The 20,000-nt window shown below is 42.8% G+C and overlaps 1 protein-coding gene and 2 long non-coding RNA genes across 22 annotated transcripts in view; 1 reads left to right on the top strand and 2 right to left on the bottom strand.

The window, feature by feature from the left end:
* LOC126982353 (ribosomal protein S6 kinase 2 beta-like) overlaps positions 1 to 20,000 on the bottom strand; it is a 227,704-nt gene that overhangs the window by 74,120 nt on the left and 133,584 nt on the right. For all 14 annotated transcript variants that reach the window (XR_007735132.1, XR_007735133.1, XR_007735123.1 and 11 more), the window contains 9 exons: positions 17,792 to 17,952; positions 16,104 to 16,210; positions 14,573 to 14,750; positions 12,030 to 12,195; positions 10,544 to 10,705; positions 8,878 to 9,023; positions 7,110 to 7,328; positions 4,117 to 4,275; positions 2,528 to 2,766 (listed from right to left, as the gene is read on the bottom strand). Coding sequence is in view for 1 of the 14 variants with exons in the window: in XM_050834369.1 (XP_050690326.1) it covers positions 2,528 to 2,766; positions 4,117 to 4,275; positions 7,110 to 7,328; positions 8,878 to 9,023; positions 10,544 to 10,705; positions 12,030 to 12,195; positions 14,573 to 14,750; positions 16,104 to 16,210; positions 17,792 to 17,952 (1,537 nt within the window). In the remaining 13 variants the exon portion in view is untranslated. The remainder of the gene's footprint in view (positions 1 to 2,527; positions 2,767 to 4,116; positions 4,276 to 7,109; positions 7,329 to 8,877; positions 9,024 to 10,543; positions 10,706 to 12,029; positions 12,196 to 14,572; positions 14,751 to 16,103; positions 16,211 to 17,791; positions 17,953 to 20,000) is intronic.
* Positions 5,273 to 6,775, top strand: LOC126982356 (uncharacterized). 7 transcript variants are annotated; one of them, XR_007735139.1, is made up of 5 exons: positions 5,273 to 5,661; positions 5,710 to 5,781; positions 5,854 to 5,901; positions 5,974 to 6,021; positions 6,118 to 6,775. It is a non-coding gene; the product is annotated as an uncharacterized LOC126982356 (long non-coding RNA). The 7 variants fall into 7 exon arrangements; XR_007735137.1 differs by lacking the exon at positions 5,854 to 5,901; XR_007735138.1 differs by lacking the exon at positions 5,974 to 6,021.
* Positions 12,202 to 13,535, bottom strand: LOC126982355 (uncharacterized). The gene is made up of 3 exons (XR_007735134.1): positions 13,178 to 13,535; positions 12,859 to 13,105; positions 12,202 to 12,758 (listed from the first exon to the last, which is right to left on the bottom strand). It is a non-coding gene; the product is annotated as an uncharacterized LOC126982355 (long non-coding RNA).

Raw genomic sequence — 20,000 nt, 5'->3', positions numbered from 1 at the left:
TCCTCCTCCTCCTCTGCCTTCTCTTCCTACAACCTTCTCTTCCCATATCTCTTTCCCCTATCCTCCTCCTCCTCCTCCTCCTCCTCCTCTACCTCCTCCTCCTCCTCTTCCAGAATTAGTATCTCAAGGGGAAGATCTGTATCCTTCTGGGTGTCGTTTTACTACTCTTCCTCTTCCTCTTCTTCTTCCTCCTCCTCCTCCTCCTCCTCTTCTTCTTGTTGTTGTCCTAGTTTGTTTTCGTTGTTGTTGTTGTTGTTGAATTTAATGTTGTTTATTTTTATTTTCTCCTTCTTCTTCTTCTTCTTCTTCTTCTTCTTCTTCTTCTTCTTCTTCCTTTTGCTTTAGAGGTAGATCATTCTTCTTGTCAACTTCCTCCTCCTCCTCCTCCTCCTCCTCCTCTTCTTCTTCTTCTTCTTCTTCTTCTTCTTCTTCTTCTTCTTCTTCTTCTTCTTCTTCTATTCCTCTCGTGAGTCTCGTGGAGTTGATGGATGAGTGAATGTCTCTCTCTCTCTCTCTCTCTCTCTCTCTCATTTTGTTTGTTTTTTGTCATTTCCATTTTTTGTTTTTTTCTTATTTCATTCAGAACAAAAAAGACCGGGATGGTTTTTTTCTTATTTTTCTTTTCTTTTTTTGTTGTTTTTGTTATTATTGTTTTAAAATTTTGTTGTTTTTATCAATTATTTTCTTGTTTTTTTTGTTTTTGCTTTTTGGAATGAAGGAAAAAAAAGGGAGAGAGAGAGAGAGAGAGAGAGAGAGAGAGAGAGAGAGAGAGAGAGAGAGAGAGAGAGAGAGAGAGAGAGAGAGAGAGAGAGAGAGAGAGAGAAAAGACAAGAAGGAACAAAGAAGAAGAAGAAAGATTAATATTAGAAAGGAATAAAAAGAAATGAGAAATAAAGGAGAGGAAACGAAAAACAGAACAAAGAATAGAGAAAAAAAGACAAAAAAGAAAGTAAACAGAAGAACTGGAAAAAAAAGTGGATAAGAAGAAAGAAAGAAAGAGGGATACTAAAGAACGAAGGAGGAAGAAAAGACCAAACAGAGGAATAATAAGGGAATGAAAAAGAAACAGGAATAGAGAGCAATAAAGGAAAGAAAGAACAGAGAACAAAAAAACAAAAAAAGAACAAAGGTGGACAGGAAAAACAGCAGACAGTAACAAGGTGGAGAGGAATCTATGAAGTTTTGCATTAGGAAGTTGGACAAGATCACTTAGACACAAATAATAATAATAATAATAATAATAATAATAATAATAATAATAATAATAATAATAATAATAATAATAATAATAACAATAATAATAATAATGTGAATATCCTTAAACAATAATAGAAGAAAAACACAGCGGACCTTTTTTGTTTCCATATAGTATACTTTTTTTTTTTTTCTCGCTTAAATTTGAGGAAAGGCGAAGAAAAAGCGTGAACTGCCCCTTGCACCACATGAACACACCAACCAACCATACACACACAACCCACAAAGTCCCATCAATAACCAGACATAGATAGAAAAGACATAGAAGTAACAGTAAAGTAAGATAAAATTAAAACAGAAGCGCGTCGCCTTTAGCTTTCAACTCATCACCGTCAACACACCCCACGCAACACTCACCCGGCCAGCATCAACGACACACAACCCAAACAGTCCCATCAGTAACCCGACATAGATACTAAAGACATAAAAAGTAATAGTAAAGAAAGATTGAATTACAAGAGAAGCGTGTTGTCTATAGCGTTCAACTGATCACCGTCAACACACCCCACGCAACACTCACCCGGCCAGCATCAACGACACACAGCCCAAACAGTTCCATCAATAACCAGACAGACACAAAAGACATAGAAGTAACAGTAGAGTAAGATAAAATTAAGGGAGAACTGTGTCGAGTTTAGCTTTCAACTTCTCAACGTCAACAAACAAAACCCAAACAGTCCCATCGGTAACCAGACAGATGCAAAAGACATAGAAGGAACAGTAAAGTAAGATAAAAACTGTTTCCTTCCTTCCTTTCTCTTCTGTCTTTGTTCTCTTTTCTATGTTCTTCCTTTCTTTTCCTCTCCTTTATCCCTCATGTCTTAATTCCTCTTCTAATATCACTGTAATTTGTTCTTCTTTGTTCCTTTTTCTCTTTTCTTTCTCTCTCTCTCTCTCTCTCTCTCTCTCTATGTTCTTCCTTTCTTTTCCTCTCCTTTATCCCTAATGTCTTAATTCCTCTTCTAATATCACTGTAATTTGTTCTTCTTTGTTCCTTTTTCTCTTTTCTTTCTCTCTCTCTCTCTCTATGTTCTTCCTTTCTTTTCCTCTCCTTTATCCCTAATGTCTTAATTCCTCTTCTAATATCACTCTAATTTGTTCTTCTTTGTTCCTTTTTCTCTATTCTTTCTCTCTCTCTCTCTGTACTTCCTTCGTTATCCACTTTTCATCTTTATTTTCTTTCATTCCAAAACAAAAAAAGCAAAAAAGAAAAGAACAATCTCGGCTTTACCGTTCAACTCATCACCGTCAACAAACCCCAGGCAACACTTACCCGGCCAGCATGGTGTATAGCAGGACTCCCAGGCTCCAGATATCACAAGCCGCGTCATAGCCCTGCCTCTTCAACACCTCCGGAGCCACGAAGTTCGCCGTGTAGCAGGGCGTCATAAGGAGCCCGTTCTCGGCGCGCAGCTGCTTGGCGAACCCGAAGTCACATATCCTCAGTGACTCGGGGCTGCCGGAGATGTCGGCGTACATGATGTTGGAGGGTTTGAGGTCACGATGTACGACCTAAGGGGTGGAGGGCAAGGGGAGGAGGGTGTTAGGTTAGGGTTTTGAAAGATCATAAAAGAGGGGTGGAGGGCAAGGGGAGGAGGGGTTAGGTTAGGGTTTTGAATGATCATAAAAGAGGGGTGGAGGGCAAGGGGAGGAGGGGTTAGGTTAGGGTTTTGAATGATCATAAAAGAGGGGTGGAGGGCAAGGGGAGGAGGTGTTAGGTTAGACTTTTGAATGATCATATAAGCAATTTTTTTTTCTTTTTTACAGCAGAGACAGTGCAAGGGCGTAAAAAAAATAAGAAAACAATAATTAAAAAAAAAAGCCCGCTACTTACTGCTCCTAAATTGAGAGACCAGAAATATGCAGTAAAACCTCGATAAAACGGACTATTTGTGGCAGAACTTAGTCCGTTAATGCCAAAAGTCTGTTATAAGTGCGTCTGTTATACCGAGGGTCCACTGAACTTAGACGAACATAAAGAATAAAGAGAGAGGCATAGCAAAGACAGATGGAGAGAGAGAGAACAAAAAAGGGAATAAGAGAGGACGGATGGAGGGATGGAGAAGAGAGATGAAGAGAAAGAGAAGGAAAAGGGAAACACACACAGGAATAAGAGAGGAATGATAACAGGGATGGAGAAGAGAGATGGAGAGAAAGAGAAGGAAAAGGGAAACACACAAAGGAATAAGAGAGGAATGATAACAGGGATGGAGAAGAGAGATGGAGAGAAAGAGAAGGAAAAGGGAGACACACACAGGAATAAGAGAGGAATGAGAGAGAAAAACAGAGAACAGGAACAAAAGACAGAAAACAGGAACGAAAGACAGAAAACAACAGGAAAACAGGACAACAACAGGAAAACAACAGGAACAAAAGACCGAAAACAAAGAGATACAAAGAAACAGACCCCACAAAAAACAGGAAAACAACAGGAAAACAACAGGAACAAAAGACAGAAAACAAAGAAAGATACAAAGAAACAGACCCCACAAAAAACAGGAAAACAACAGGAAAACAGAACAAAGGAAAACAACAGGAACAAAAGACAGAAAACAGAGATAGTAAGAAACAGCCCCCACAAAAAACAATAGGAAAACAGGAAAACAACAGGAAAACAGGAAAACAACAGGAAAGCAATAGGAAAACAGGAAAACAACATGAAAACAGAAAACAAAAAAAACAAGAAAACAGGAAAACAACAGGAAAACAGGAAAACAAAACAAAAAAACAGGAAAACAGGAAAACAACAGGAAAAAAAACAGGAACAAAAGACAGAAAACAGAGAAAAGACACTAAAAAACAGCCCCCACCAAGTCCCCTATCCTAACCCCCCCACACCACCCCCCCGTCACCCCTACACACCCCGTTCTGGTGGAGGTACTGCACGGCATTGGTCAGCGTCAGCAGCACGGCCGACGCCTCGCGCTCGGAGAAGAACTTTTGGCGCAGGATCTTGTCGAGCAGCTCCCCGCCCTGCATCAGCTCCATCACCAGGTACACGTGGGAGTCATCCTCGTACACCTGCCGAAGACGAGAGACCAGGTAAGCTATTTTATTTTTACAGCAGAAGAGTGTTACCCATTTTTAAGTGTTACTTTTTAAAGGTGGTGCGTTTGAAGTGGGTTAAGAATGGTGGGATGGTCAAGCGTCCGTTCAAGGGCATAAAAAAGGGAAACAAATGGGGATAAAAAAAGCTCGCTACTCATTGCTCCTAAAAGAGAAAATAAATGAGACAATAATTCAATCTACTTCACCACCAAGATGAAAAACACATCGCACAACACAACACACTGGCAGTAACAACACATATTTTGAATCAGAGAGAAACGAGATATCCAAGAAGGGTGCTGGACAGTCTCTTGTGACGTACGAACACACGCTTATCAAATAAACACAACCCCACACAGATATCATTACTGTCACCATCAACCCCATGACTGTGGATTTCCTACCTGAAGACACCACCAAGCTAACACAGAAAATGGTGGACATATCTTCCCCATAAACAGGTAATGATAAAAATCTGCCAAGCCTAACCCTTTCACGCACCAAAAGTTTAATAAGGTTCTGTTTCCACTGTGATATCCGTCTGGGGCTCCCTAGCGGGCCTCGTGGAATGGCCTGGCTGTGCGGGGAAAAGTTTTATCATGTTATCGATTTCACCCACGAGTATTCTTTTTCCTGGCATTATTATATATCAACGGTTTTGGAAGAGATTATTCTGCCTCATGAAAGAAAAAATTTTACTCGTGTGTGTGTGGTTGTGTGTGTGTGTGTGTGTGTGTGTGTGTGTGTGTGTGTGTGTGTGTCACCTTCCCTTTTTTTTCCCTCACCTCTTCCTCCATGTAATCAGAACTCCTCCTCCTCTTCCTCCTCCTCCTCCTCCTCCTCCTCCTCCCCCTCTTCCTCCTCCTTCAGTTTTTCTTCTTTACCATTCTTTAAGTAGTAGTATCAAGAAATGCAAATAAATAGCGAAGTTTACCGACTCTAAAAAAAAAAAAAAAAATTACAGGGACGACGCTCACACTCACAGGCAGCCAAATGAGAGGCAACTAAACCACAGGCAATTATCACTTCGCATCCAACAGCACGAGAGTTGACAATTAGTTTATTTAATAGGTCGAGCTCGGATCTTTGACGCATAAAAATTGACGCGATTCTGAAAGATACTTCGTTTTTGGCGAATTTTTAAAAGTTTTTGACGGGATTCGAGTCAAAAGCTGATGTAGACGATTCTGTTTTGACGGGAATCGTGTTATGGTGCGTGAAAGGGTTGAATAGAACAAAAAAGGTGCGAATTTATGATACGTGAATGTTGATGCTTGATTTGAACAGGTAATAGGTCTCTGATTTGAACAGGTAATAGGTCTCTGATTTGAACAGGTAATAGGTCTCTGATTTGAACAGGTACTAGGTCTCTGATTTGAACAGGTAATAGGTCTCTGATTTGAACAGGTAATAGGTCTCTGATTTGAACAGGTAATAGGTCTCTGATTTGAACAGGTAATAGGTCTCTGATTTGAACAGGTAACAGGTCTCTGATTTGAACAGATAATAGGTCTCTGATTTGAACAGATAATAGGTCTCTGATTTGAACAGGTAATAGGTCTCTGATTTGAACAGGTAATAGGTCTCTGATTTGAACAGGTAACAGGTCTCTGATTTGAACAGGTAATAGGTCTCTGATTTGAACAGGTAACAGGTCTCTGATTTGAACAGGTAATAGGTCTCTGATTTGAACAGGTAATAGGTCTCTGATTTGAACAGGTAACAGGTCTCTGATTTGAACAGGTAATAGGTCTCTGATTTGAACAGGTAATAGGTCTCTGATCTGAACAGATAATAGGTCTCTGATTTGAACAGGTAATAGGTCTCTGATTTGAACAGGTAATAGGTCTCTGATTTGAACAGGTAATAGGTCTCACTTTTCCTATACATCATTATAAAGACAAACCAACTGAGTTTAATGAGGCAAAAAATAGGTCTTTATACAATTCAGGTAAAGCACTGAACACTGAACATGGTGCTCTCGTTTTCATATCAACAGGTAAGAAATTATACACCTGCTTTAAAAATACAAACAAAAACAACTTCCTTCTACACCTGTGAGGTACAACAAACCAGGTAAGGCAATGAGATATGGCTGCTAGACTCAACAGCTGACGGGCTCACTTTCCCTATTTCCAGGTAACCTCAAACACCTGCCAAGTTACTGATATACACAAACTTATCATCCTCACACACCTGCGCCTGGTCAGCAAAGATCACCTGGCTATCCAACAAGACATGGAATATACACTTTTATCTAACATACGGTTTGATCAGCAACTTCTACTGGATATATATTTAGCATCACTGCCTATATTAACTTTAAGCTCCCAATAGTAATGCAATAGAATGAGCAATGGGTAATGTAATCTTCTTTTCCTCTGTTTATATCTTTAATAAACACTAAAATCCTTAAGAGAACAAAAGTTACGTTCGATAGTAATATAATTTTGATGTCCTATGAGAAATGGTATCCCCACACACACACACACACACACACACACAATCACACACACATCCACACACACACACACACACATCCACACACACACACACACACACACACACACACACACACACACACACACAACACGAAACACACACTTACATCTCTCTGCAAAGACACACACCCACACACACACCATGGAGGTAGAATTGGTGGAGTCAACATCAGCCCAATTAAGTGAATCCACCCAAGCTGTCATTTTTACGGCCAGGTGTCAGGTGTTGTGAGATCAGGCTCCCTCTTAATGGGCATCAATACCTCCACGACACACACACACAAACACACACACCCACACACTTACGTCTCTCAGCGATATGATATTGGAGTGGTGTCCGTAGCGATAAAGTATCTCAATCTCCTCCTGGCAGTCGCGTGTCTTCTTGGGAATGACCTTCACCGCGTACTCCTGCCTCGTGCCCTTGTGGACGCAGCGCCGGCAAATACTGTAGCTCCCTCGGCCAACCTCCTCGGACAGATCGTACTCGTCGTGTATGCTGTTTGGTTTGACCCCGGAGAGACGCTGGAAAAGTTGGAAAGTTTCGTTTAGTTGGCGCAACATCTGTGGTCATATGCCGGAGAGAGACAGGAAAAGTTGGAAAGTTTTGTTTAGTCGGCGCAACATCTGTAGTCATATGCCGGAGAGACGCTGGAAAAGTTGGAAAGTTTCGTTTAGTCGGCGCAACATCTGTAGTCATATGCCAGAGAGAGGCAGGAAAAGTTGGAAAGTTTCGTTTAGTCGGCGCAACATCTGTAGTCATATGCCGGAGAGAGACAGGAAAAGTTGGAAAGTTTCGTTTAGTCGGCGCAACATCTGTGGTCACATGCCGGAGAGAGACAGGAAAAGTTGGAAAGTTTCGTTTAGTCGGCGCAACATCTGTGGTCATATGCCGGAGAGAGACAGGAGGGGAAGGAATTATAGGAGAAGGGAACAGACCCCAGGAGACAGGACACAACCCCCGATTAATGCCTGGTACCCATTCACTGCTGGGTGGACAGGGGCGTAGGGTATCGGAAAAGCCACCCAAATTTTTCCACTCCGCCCGGGAATCGAACCCGGGCTCTCTGACAGAGCTGAGCAACCACTGCACCACGAAGCCCCCGAGAGACACAGGAAGGGGGCGGAAGGTGTCAGGTATAGTCATAGAAGTAAAGTCATAAAATAAAGAAATAGAGAAAAAGTAAAACAATAAAGTATTTGTGATAAAATAGTCATAGAAAAAAAAAGAGAAAAAGTAAGGTGTGATTCATTGTCTTATTTCTCATTGTTTTATTAATCTGTGTGTTTTTGTGCTTTATATATAGTCATAGAAATAAAGTAATAAAATAAAGAAAAGAGGAAAAGTAAAACAATAAAGTACTTGTGATAGAAAAAAAATAGAGAAAAAGTAAGGTGTGATTCATTTCCTTATTCCTCATTGTTTTATTAATTTGTGTGTTTTGTTCTCCATCTGTTTGTTTATCCGTGCAATGTTTGTTTTGTTTTACTTTTCTTTTTTCTTCTTTCTTTCTTTTGTTGTTGTTGTTGTTGTGTGTCTATAATATTGTCGTACTGCACGGAAAAGGTGAGAGAAAACAAAAAATAGAATACGCATCTCCCAAAGATAAACAACAAAAGATTGATAAAAACAAGAACACACTCTCCTTCTAAACACAAAAACAAAAAATATGAACACAGAACACTAGCACAGTTACTCTCCTAAAAGAATAAAAATAAAACAATAATAAAAAAAAACTGCAAAACGAAAATCAAAACTAACAAACTTCCACTCTAAAAAAAATTAAAAAATACACATCCTACATATTGATAGAACACTTGGGAGAAATTATGATCCTCTCTTTTCTTTAACAGGTTAAATTACACACCTGGTGAGCTTAATAAAACAATAAAAGTACCACCAGTCACCCCCAACACACACACACACACACACATTTATAGGAGCAGCGAGTAGCAGGCTTTCTTTTATTATTGTTTCCTTTTTTTTTTGTGCCCTTGAGCTGTCTCCTTTGTTGTATAAAAACACACACACACACACACACACACACACACACACACACACACACACACACACCTTGCTAAGCGATGTGTTCTTCTCGGTGGTGTGCGTGGGGGTCATCTCCATCCCGTCCACCTGGTCCTCCAGCAAGAAGGGCGCCACAAAGCTAAACCCCTTGAACATCTGCGTCGCATTGGCACTGGGCGGCACCCCGGGCGAGTCTGTGGCCAGGGAAGGGGATTAGAGGGAGGGGCAGGGAGTTGGGGGACAGAAGAATGGGGTTGAGGGGGGAGAGTGACCAGAGAAGGGAGTTAGGGGAAAGGAAGGGAGTTGGGGGACAGAAGAATGGGGTTAGGTGGAGCAAGTGACCAGGGAAGGGAATTGAGTCACAGAAGAATGGGGTTAGGTGGAGAGAAAAGGAGTTAAGTGGATAGAAAAGAAGTTGGGGTACAGACTGATGTTGAGAGAGGAATGGAGTCTTGTGTTGTAAGGAAGGGAATAATGGGTAAAGAATAGAATAGGGAAATAGAAGAAGGGAGGAGAATGGGGAAACAGAAGGATGGAGAATGAAGTCAGTGTCACAAGTAAAGCCCCGTTCATGCTGTGCCAACTCTGGGCGACGACAACCCAGCGACTCCAGGAACACGAGGTCTTGGGTTTGAAATGTTGATATGAAAGAGTCGCACATTGGGTCGTATATAAGACATTTCGACGCCCAAGAACACCTATTTGGCAAGGCTTTCGTAGGAGTTGTGGGCATTTCCAGGAATAGTTTTATGACCCTGGTGGTAGTGTGACCCTTCCTCTGTACCGTGAACCTAAAGAAACACATTTGGCAAGGCTTTCGTAGGAGTTGTGGGCATTTCCAGGAATAGTTTTATGACCCTAGTGGTAGTTTGATCCTTCCTCTGTACCGTGAACCTAAGAAACACATTTGGCAAGGCTTTCATAGAAGTTGTGGGCATTTCCAGGAATAGTTTTATGACCCTGGTGGTAGTGTGACCCTTCCTCTGTACCGTGAACCTAAGAAACACATTTGGCAAGGCTTTCGTAGGAGTTGTGGGCATTTCCAGGAGTAGTTTTATGACCCTGGTGGTAGTTTGATCCTTCCTCTGTACCGCGAACCTGAAGGAGCACTCATTAGAACCCGACTGACCCCCTCTTTGACCTTTAGAAATAGCTGATGTAGGAAGCAAAAATGTCTTATAATATCGCACATAGTCTTTCCAACCATATGCGACCCTTCCACATCAAGATTTCGCACCCAAGACCTCGTATACCCTGAGTCGCTGGGTTGTCGAGCCCCAGATTCGGCACAGTGTGAACAAGGCTTAAGGAAATTAGCAGGTAAAGAATGAAAAGGGAAGACAGAGGAAGGGTTGAGAATGGAGTCTGTGTCGTGAGAATAGAATTTCGTATATAATGAATGGAGTTAAAAGACAGAAGAATGGTGTTATGTGGTAGAGAATGGAGTTAAGAGACAGAAGGGTGTTAGAGGAAGGAAATTGAAGTTGAGGGACAGAGGAAGGGTGTTAGGTGGGGGGGACATATGTTGAGAGACAGAGGAAGGGTTTTGAAGGAAGGAAATTGGAGTTGAGGGACCGAGGAAGGGTTTTGAATACACTGGAACACAGCAAAGTAACAGAAGACAAGAAGATGACGAATTAAAAAAAAGAAAGAGAAGGAAAACAGAGGAATCAATGGGGGAGGCTGCAACAGGGGTGAGGGATGGGGTGCTTACCTCTGGGGGTGCGCGTGGTGAACTCCTGGTCAAAGTAGAAGGTGTCGTCAGCCTTGGAGACGGCCGGCTTAAAGGGCGGCTCGATCTGCTTGGCGTAGAGCTTGTCCCAGTCGATGGAGGCGAAGAATGGGTGGCGCTTGAGCTCCTCCACGCCCTCGGTGCCTGGCGGGGTGGAGGGAATTACTGTTGATGTTGTTGTTGTCAGAGGTAGTGTTAGTGTTGGGGCTGTTAGGAAGGTGCCTGGCGGTGTTATTCTCTAATTTAATGTCACTGTTTTTCTGTTGCTCTGCCTTTACTCCTTCTTCTCTTTGTTGTTCTTGTTATTGTCTTTGTTATTACTTTCCCTCTACTGTTCCACTTTTTCCTAACTCATCATCATCTTTAGCATCACTGTCTTCCTCCTCCTATTTGTTAACCCTTCAACACGAGGATGCGTTTACTGTGTCCTTGTGTGCCCCGTACCATATCCCAGGACGTGCATGCTGCGTCCTGGCTCGCTTTAGCCAATATATGAGTTATTTTGTCTCTATATTTATGCTTACATCTCAAAATTATCAATTAATTTATGTTTCTTTATGTGCACCATTTAATTCTGCATGTTTTCATATATAATACATGATGATTATGTTGAGTTTATGGCTGAAAACTTGTTATATTCAATAGCGACATTTGGAATTTGCTACATGGCAATCCCGGTACGGTGTGGGGCGCTGTTTTGGCCCGGCCGTAGTGAACGGGTTAAACTTATAATTATCTTCAGCATTAATATTATAAAGTTAGGTAAAGTTAGGTAAAGTTAAGTAAAGTTAGGTAAAGTTAAGTAAAGTTAGGTAAAGTTAAGGTAAGCAAAAATGTAATGGTCCCAAGATGCAGCAAAAGACTCCTAAAAGGCCTTCATTCCCTTGACTCAGCCTCCAGGGCCGGGGTTTACGTCCCCGGTGGAACATTTGGAAAATATTTAATTTCCAAAACAGATAAATTTCTCATGTGTTTCAAGTAAAGTAAATAATCCACATGACAGAAGAGGGGAATAAAATTTACTACACGTAGGCCAGCACTCATTATTCACGAAATCGGAGATGCTGTGTGGCTGCAGGTTGTCGTTGTGCAATAATGCAGACTTCAGACTCAGGTGAACCGACGGAAACACAGATACACCCTCCTACAACAGGATCAAAATTAACCGAACCACTAAAACAAAACAATCACATCCCTTCTTCTAAAATTCTACAGGTGAAAAACTATAAAAAAAAACACCACTACAACAAAACAATTACATCCCTTCTTCTAAAATTCTACAGGTGAAAAACTATAAAAAAAAACACCACTAAAACAAAACAGAATTACATCCCTTCTTCTAAAATTCTACAGGTGAAAAACTATAAAAAAAAACACCTCTAAAACAAAACACAACTAAATTCCTTCTTCTACTTCCCTCTTACAAGTTCAAAAACAATAACACAAGCAAGCGTCCGGCCCCACTCACCTGCACCAAGCCTGTTTGCCGGGTTCCTCTTGAAGAGCGCCCGCAGGAGGGACTGTGCCTCGGGGCTGAGGTACGGCGGCATGCCCAGCTTGGCCTTCAGGATCAGGTTCATGGTCTCCTTCCGGTTGGCGCCTTGGAAGGGCAGCGCACCCGTCAGCATCTCAAACTGGAGGGTGGAGGGAGGGGTGTTAGGGGAAGGGATGCTGATGTTAGGGGAGGTGAGGTGAAGACTTGTATCATTAACACACCAATATCTCAATTCCACCTTAGCTAATTGGTCTTCTGTTGTCATATATGTCATTTACTAATCTTCAAAGCTTCTAGAAAATTAAAGGAGATAATGTAGAGATCAAAACAAGTGTAAAAATTGCCATGAAATGTGTGTGGGAACCATTAAGTCATATTTCAAAACATTTCGTCGGCCAAGTTCACATAATTCACAAGGCTTTCGTATAAGTTGTGGGCATTTCCAGGGGTAGTTTTATGACCCTGGTGGTAGTGTGACCCTTCCTCTGTACCGTGAACCTAAGAAACACATTTGGCAAGGCTTTCATAGAAGTTTTGGGCTTTTCCAGGGGTAGTTTTATGACCCTGGTGGTAGTGTGACCCTTCCTCTGTACCGTGAACCTAAGAAACACATTTGGCAAGGCTTTCATAGAAGTTTTGGGCTTTTCCAGGGGTAGTTTTATGACCCTGGTGGTAGTGTGACCCTTCCTCTGTACCGTGAACCTAAGAAACATATTTGGCAAGGCTTTCATAGAAGTTTTGGGCTTTTCCAGGGTAGTTTATGACCCTGGTGGTAGTGTGACCCTTCCTCTGTACCGTGAACCTAAGAAACACATTTGGCAAGGCTTTCATAGAAGTTTTGGGCTTTTCCAGGGGTAGTTTTATGACCCTGGTGGTAGTGTGACCCTTCCTCTGTACTGTGAACCTAAGAAACACATTTGGCAAGGCTTTCACAGAAGTTTTGGGCTTTTCCAGTAGTAGTTTTATGACCCTGGTGGTAGTGTGACCCTTCCTCTGTACCGTGAACCTAAAGAAACACTCATTAGAACCCGACTGATCCCCTCTTTGACCTCTAGAAATAGTTGATGTGAGAAGTGAGTGTTCATGCTCTTGGGTGTGTGTGGGGGTTTCGTCCCCTTCACCCCCCTCAGGCTCACTAAGGGACAGGTGAAAATATGTCTAGCATCCTACTGGGGGCTTAGGGCCATATTTCTATACCTTCCAAAGCCCGAGAACACAACTTTGACAACGCTTTCACGGGTAGTTTGGGCATTTCCAGGGGTAGTTCTCTGACCCTGGTGGTAGCGTGACAAAGCTTCTGTAACATGAACGCGGAAATAACATTAATCACAACGCTATTAATATCATTTTTGGTCTTTGGAGATTGATGATGTGAGCGGCAGGAGCGTCTAAAAATGCCGGTCTTAGCTCCGCTCGACCCCTTGTCCCTCGGCTTCCACACATTTCATCGCATTTCCCCATTTTCACTGATCTCCACATTCTTTCCCACAATGAAGGTCCTTGTCCCTCGGCTTCCACACATTTCATCGCATTTCCCCATTTTCACTGATCTCCACATTCTTTCCCACAATCTCCAGGAGGCTTGAAGGTCCCTTGTCCCTCGGCTTCCACACTTTCATCACATTTCCCCATTTTCACTGATCTCCACATTCTTTCCTACAGTCTCCAGGAGGCTTGAAGGTTAATAGAAGGCATGTGAGGCAAGACGAGAGTTCTTCATAAGTAGGAAGCAAGATATGGGTGAATGATTTATAACCCACCTTAACCAGAGTTGATAGGAAGGGAGTTCATGCTGATGTATTGATGTAAGATAATGTTAAGGTAATGTTGATGTTAAGGAAAGGAACAGAAAATGAAAGATCAAGATAAGATATAAAAGAGAACATCCCGTTGCTATCTCAAGCTTGAAGATATATGAAGAATAGCCCCTCCTCCCCCCATCACCCTTCACCCATAACAACACAATCACCCTTCTCTCTCTTCATACTTCACACCATCATCCTAATCCCTCACCCCTAACCTAACCTAACTAGCCTAAACACCCTTCACAAGATCCCCCTTCACCCCCCATAACAACATAAGCACCCTTTCCCTCCCTCATATTTCACCTCCCCCCTTCACCCATCACCCTAATCCCTCACCCCTAACCTAACCTAACTAGCCTAAACACCCTTCACAAGATCACCCTTCACCCCCCATAACAACAACACAATCACCTTCCCTCCCTCATACTTCACACCCCCTCACCCCATAACAACAACACAAGCACCTTCCCCCTCCCCCACCCCTCACCCCTAACCTAACCTAACTAACCTAAACACCCTTCACCCCATAACAACAACACAAGCACCCTTTCCCCCCTCATACTTCACCTCCTCCCCATCACCCACCCCTACCCCTCACCTAACCTAACCTAACAAACCTAACCTAATCTAACCTAAACAACCTTCACAAGATCACCCTTCACCCCCATACAACAACACAATCACCCTCCCCCCCCCCTCACCCCCACTCACCAGCAGCACCCCAAAGGACCACCAGTCAGCGGCAGTGTTGTGGCCGCGGCGGTTCACCACCTCGGGCGCCATGTACTCCACGGTGCCGCAGAAGCTGTAGGCCTTCTGGTCCTCCAGCGCCTCCTTGCACAGCCCAAAGTCCGTCAGTGAGATGTGGCCGTCGGCGTCCAGGAGGATGCTGCAGGGTGAAGGGCAAGGTGAGGCTGGGGTGTACATGAGTGGTGTGGCATGAAGTGTGGAGAGCCATTACTCAGTGCTGATGGGCAACAGATCACAGCCTACTGAATTATATATCTCCGTGGCTGGAAAGTTGGAAAGTTTCGTTTAGTCGGTGCAACATCTGTGGTCATGTGCTGGAGAGAGACAGGAGGGGGAAGGAATTATAGGAGAAGGGAACAGAGCCCAGGAGACGGGACACAACCCCCGATTAATATCTGTTACCCATTCGCTGCTGGGTGGACAGGGGCGTAGGGTATCGGAAAAGCCGCCCAAGTTTTTCCACTCCGCCCGGGAATCAAACCCAGGCTCTCTCGATTGTGAGCCGAGTGTGCTAACCACTGCACCACGGAGCCCCCTTATATATCCGTGGTGCAGTGGTTATGACACCTAGCTACAAATCCACAGCCCTGGGTTTGAATCCCAGTTCGGGCAGTCAGTGCAGACCTCATCCAGCGGGTCATGATCACTTTTGGGCCGGTGGATGAGTGGGTATATACCTGGAGAAAGCTGGGGAAGGTAGACTGTGGTGACCACCCTGGCCCTGTGGTTATTACCCACCACAGGCTCAAGGGCCAGTGTGACGGAGTTGAGCACCGAGGCCGTGCACAGCCATAGCATGTGCACCCAACTTTACCTTTACTACTGGACTAATGAAGCAACTGAATGCGAAGGATCACGGCCAACTCCTCCCCACAGCGAGTAACATTCAAATAATTAACCAAACCTAACAGAACATTAAGTCTACGTATTCAAGGAAGATAAACAGACCCAGAATGGCATTAATATCTGTCTACAAGTAACAGATTATGATTTACCTGATTAAAGGTGGAAACAACACACATACTCCTGTCTCCTTCTCTTTCATCTACTCATCTTTCTCGCAACTCTTTTTCTCCTTCATTCTCATTTTTCACATTCTTTCTCCCATTTCCTATTGCTCCCTCACTCTTTGAAGTTGGAAAGTTTTGTTTAGTCGGCACAACATCCGTGGTCACATGCCGGAGAGAGACAGGAAGGGAAGGAACTATAGGAGAAGGAAACAGACCCCAGGAGACAGGACACAACCCCTGATTAATACCTGTTACCCATTCACTGCTGGGTGGACAGGGGTATAGGGTATCGGAAAAGCCCCCCAAGTTTTTCCACTCCACCCGGGAATCGAACCCGGGCTCTCTTGATTGTGAGCTGAGTGTGCTAACCACTGCACCACGAAGCCCCTAACCTCACTCTTCGATCTCCTTTTTTTTACCATCCTATAACCAAAAAAATAAATAAATAAATAAAAAAAATAAATAAAAAAAATAAGACTCACTTCTCCGGCTTGAGGTCCCGGTAGATGACCCCAACGGAGTGTAGGTGGTCGAGAGCCAGCGCCAACTCTGCCAGGTAGAACTTGACGTCCTCCTCGGTGAACATGATCTGTGGGGGGGACGGAGGATTAGTGCGAGGAAGAGCAGGTGTTAGGAGGGAGTATCAGGCGGGATGAGGGAGGAAAGAGTGCAGCAAGGGAGAGAAATAGAATGGATAGGAGGGAGAGGGAAGAGAGAGGGAGAGTGGGTGTGTCAGGAGGGAGTATCAGGAGGGATGAGGGAGGAAAGAGTGCGGCAAGGGAGAGAAATAGAATGGATAGGAGGGAGAGGAAAGAGAGAGGAAAGAGAGAGGGAGAGTGAACACCAAGCTACCAGGCATTAGGAGGAGGAGGAGGAGGAGAGAGGAAGAGATACAAGAAGAGAAGAGAAAAGGAACATTCATAAGATACTAAGAGAGAGGATGGAGGAGGAAGAGGAAGAGGAGGAGGAGGAGGAGGAGAGGAGAAAGAACAGCCACAAAGAATGAAGAAATAGAGATGAAAGAAATAGAGAAAGAAAAGAAGAAGAGGAGGAAAGAAACAGAAGGAAGGAAGGAGAAGAGAAAATAAAAGAGAAGGATAAAGAAAAAAAGAACAGGAACAAGACATCAAGAAAACGAGATCAAAACAAAGAAGAAAACAAAGATACGAAGAAAGGAGGAAGAAGAGGAGGAAGACAAGATAACTTACCATGAACCAAAAGAAGAAAGAAAGAAGAAAATAAGACAATAAACAAAAAAAAGAGGAATGGAGAGAAAAACAAGGAAAAGAGAGAAATTGAGAAAGAGGAAGAAAACGCTGAATTAAAACACACACACACACACACACACACACACAGACACACACACACACACACACACACACACACACACACACACACAGACACACACACACACACACACACACACAGACATCAAACAGCCACATCAGACAGCCACAGAAGCCATATATAAAAGGGTAAACTAAGGTGAGACATGAAAGGGACGCGTTAGGTTCAATTACAGACCATTCAGAGCAGCAATCATGTAAGGAAGAGGAAGAAGAAGAGGAGGAGGAGGAGGAGGAGGAAGAAGAGTAGTGAGGTTGATGTGAAGTGAAGGGAAGAGAAGAGAGAAGATACGATAAAGGAGAAAGAAGGAGAGAATAGGAGGAAATTGGTTAAGAAGAAGAGGAAGAAGAGGAAGAGGAAGAGGAGGAAGATAGTGAGGTTAATGTGTAGTGAAGGAAAGAGAACAGAAAAGGAGATATGATAAAGAAGAAGAAGAAGAAGAAGAAGAAGAAGAAGAAGAAGAAGAAGTTAATATTGAGAGGAACTTCATGTGTGAGAGAGAGAGAGAGAGAGAGAGAGAGAGAGAGAGAGAGAGAGAATGTGATAAATGAGGAAAAATGAAAAAATAGGAAATAAGGAAGAGGAGAAAGGAAGAAGAGGAATAAAAGAAAGGAGAAGATAATGAGATAGAGAGATTGACATGTAGATCCACCTCCTCCTCCTCCTCCTCCTCTTCTTCCTCCTCCTCCTCCTCCTCTTCTCTTAATTCATCTTCCTCCTCCACCTCCTCCTCCTCCATTCAAACTCTTCCTTCCTCATTTCCTTTAGTTTCATTTCCTCATTTCTCCATTTAACTCATCATCTTCCTCTTCCTCCTCCGTACCTCCTTGGACAGCCGAGTGAAGAGGTCTCCCCCCCTCAGGAAGTCCAGGATGAGGTACAGCTTGCCCTCGGTCTGGAAGGCGTAGTGCAGCCTCACCACAAAGGGATGGTTCACGTCGGCCAGGATATCGCGTTCCATTTTGGTCCGCACTCTGTCACGCACTGCAAGGGAGGAAAAATGGTAAAAATTGATCAGTAAAACGTTAATTAAAAAAGAGACAGGGTTGGTTAGACATTGAAGGGTTGAGGGATGTGTGAGGGGATGCGATTTTGTACATGTGTGTGTGTGTGTGTGTGTGTGTGTGTGTGTGTGTGTGTGTGTGATAGTGAGAGAAATAATAAAACTGAGGAGAAAAATGATTAAAAATTGTTAAGTAAAAAGTTAATTATAAAAAGAGATACAGGGTTGGTTAGACATTGAAAGGTTGAGGGATGTGTGAGGGGATGCGATTTTGTACATGTGTGTGTGTGTGTGTGTGTGTGTGTGTGTGTGTGTGTGTGTGTGTGTGTGTGTGTTGTAGGTTGAGAAAAAATAAAACAGCAGAAAAAATGGTAGAAATTGTTGAGTAAAAAGTCAATTATAAAAAGATACAGGGTTGGTTACACATTGAAAGGTTGAGGGATGTGTAAGGGGATGCGATTTTGTACATGTGTGTGTGTGTGTGTGTGTGTGTGTGTGTGTGTGTGTGTGTGTGTGTAATAGGTCGAGAAATAATAAAACTGAGGAGAAAAATGATTAAAAATTGTTAAGTAAAAAGTTAATTATAAAAAGAGATACAGGCTTGGTTACACATTGAAAGGTTGAGGGATGTGTGAGGGGATGCGATTCTGTACATGTGTGTGTGTGTGTGTGTGTGTGTGTGTGTGTGTTGTAGGTTGAGAAAAAATAAAACAGCAGAAAAAATGGTAGAAATTGGTGAGTAAAAAGTTAATTATAAAAAGATACAGGGTTGGTTACACACTGAAAGGTTGAGGGATGTGTGAGGGGATGCGATTCTGTACGTGTGTGTGTGTGTGTGTGTGTGTGTGTGTGTGTGTGTGTGTGTTGTAGGTCGAGAAATAATAAAACTGAGGAGAAAAATGATTAAAAATTGTTAAGTAAAAAGTTAATTATAAAAAGAGATACAGGGTTGGTTAGACATTGAAAGGTTGAGGGATGTGTGAGGGGATGCGATTCTGTACGTGTGTGTGTGTGTGTGTGTGTGTGTGTGTGTGTGTGTGTGTGTGTGTGTGTGTGTGTGTGTGTGTGTGTGTGTGTGTGTGTGTGTAATAGGTCGAGAAAAAATAAAACAGCAGAAAAAATGGTAAAAATTGTTAAGTAAAAAGTTAATTATAAAAAGAGACAGGCTTGGTTACACACTGAAAGGTTGAGGGATGTGTGAGGGGATGCGATTCTGTGTGTTTGTGTTATAAGTTTGATGCTATGAAATGACTGTGTGGGTATCATGAGTATTCTAGAAATTCCATAAAATCAATTCTACAAAAAAATATTGTGCGTTAAAAAGTTGATTCTAGATAAAGTAAAAAGACAACATTCTGTAGAAACTTATGAAGATGAAGATGTATTCCTAAGTATTCCTATGTATTCCTAAAATTATCAGCATACACAACTACACAATTCCATACTTTTTTTTAACCCAGTAGCTGCGTGGATCAATGCGAGAGAAATGCGAGAAAAATGAGGAAAAATCATTACTCACACAAACCATTCCATAATATATATCAAAGCATTTGTGATCAGTTTATGCATCATCTATTTTGGGGGGTTTATATCATGGCAAAAATATGGCCTGTCACTGCTACACGGTAAAGCCACAAATTTGGCCCATCACTGCTACACAGTAAAGCCACAAATTTGGCCCTTCACTGCTACACAGTAAAGCCACAAATTTGGCCCATCACTGCTACACAGTAAAGCCACAAATTTGGCCCATCACTGCTACATGGTAAAGCCACAAATTTATTACATCACTGCTACATGGTAAAACCACAAATTTGGCCCATCACTGCTACATGGTAAACCCACAAATTTGGCCCATCGCTGCTACAGTAAAACCACAAATTTGGTCGCTGCTACAGTAAACCACAAATTTATTACGTCGCTGCTACACGGTAAAGCCACAAATTTGGCCCGTCGCTGCTACATGGTAAAGCCACAAATTTGGCCCATCGCTGCTACACGGTAAAGCCACAAATTTGGCCCGTCACTG

Source organism: Eriocheir sinensis, chromosome 50 (assembly GCF_024679095.1).
Source record: "Eriocheir sinensis breed Jianghai 21 chromosome 50, ASM2467909v1, whole genome shotgun sequence".
In the NCBI taxonomy this organism is placed as follows: domain Eukaryota; kingdom Metazoa; phylum Arthropoda; class Malacostraca; order Decapoda; family Varunidae; genus Eriocheir; species Eriocheir sinensis.
This window is presented reverse-complemented; position numbering and strand designations above follow the sequence as displayed.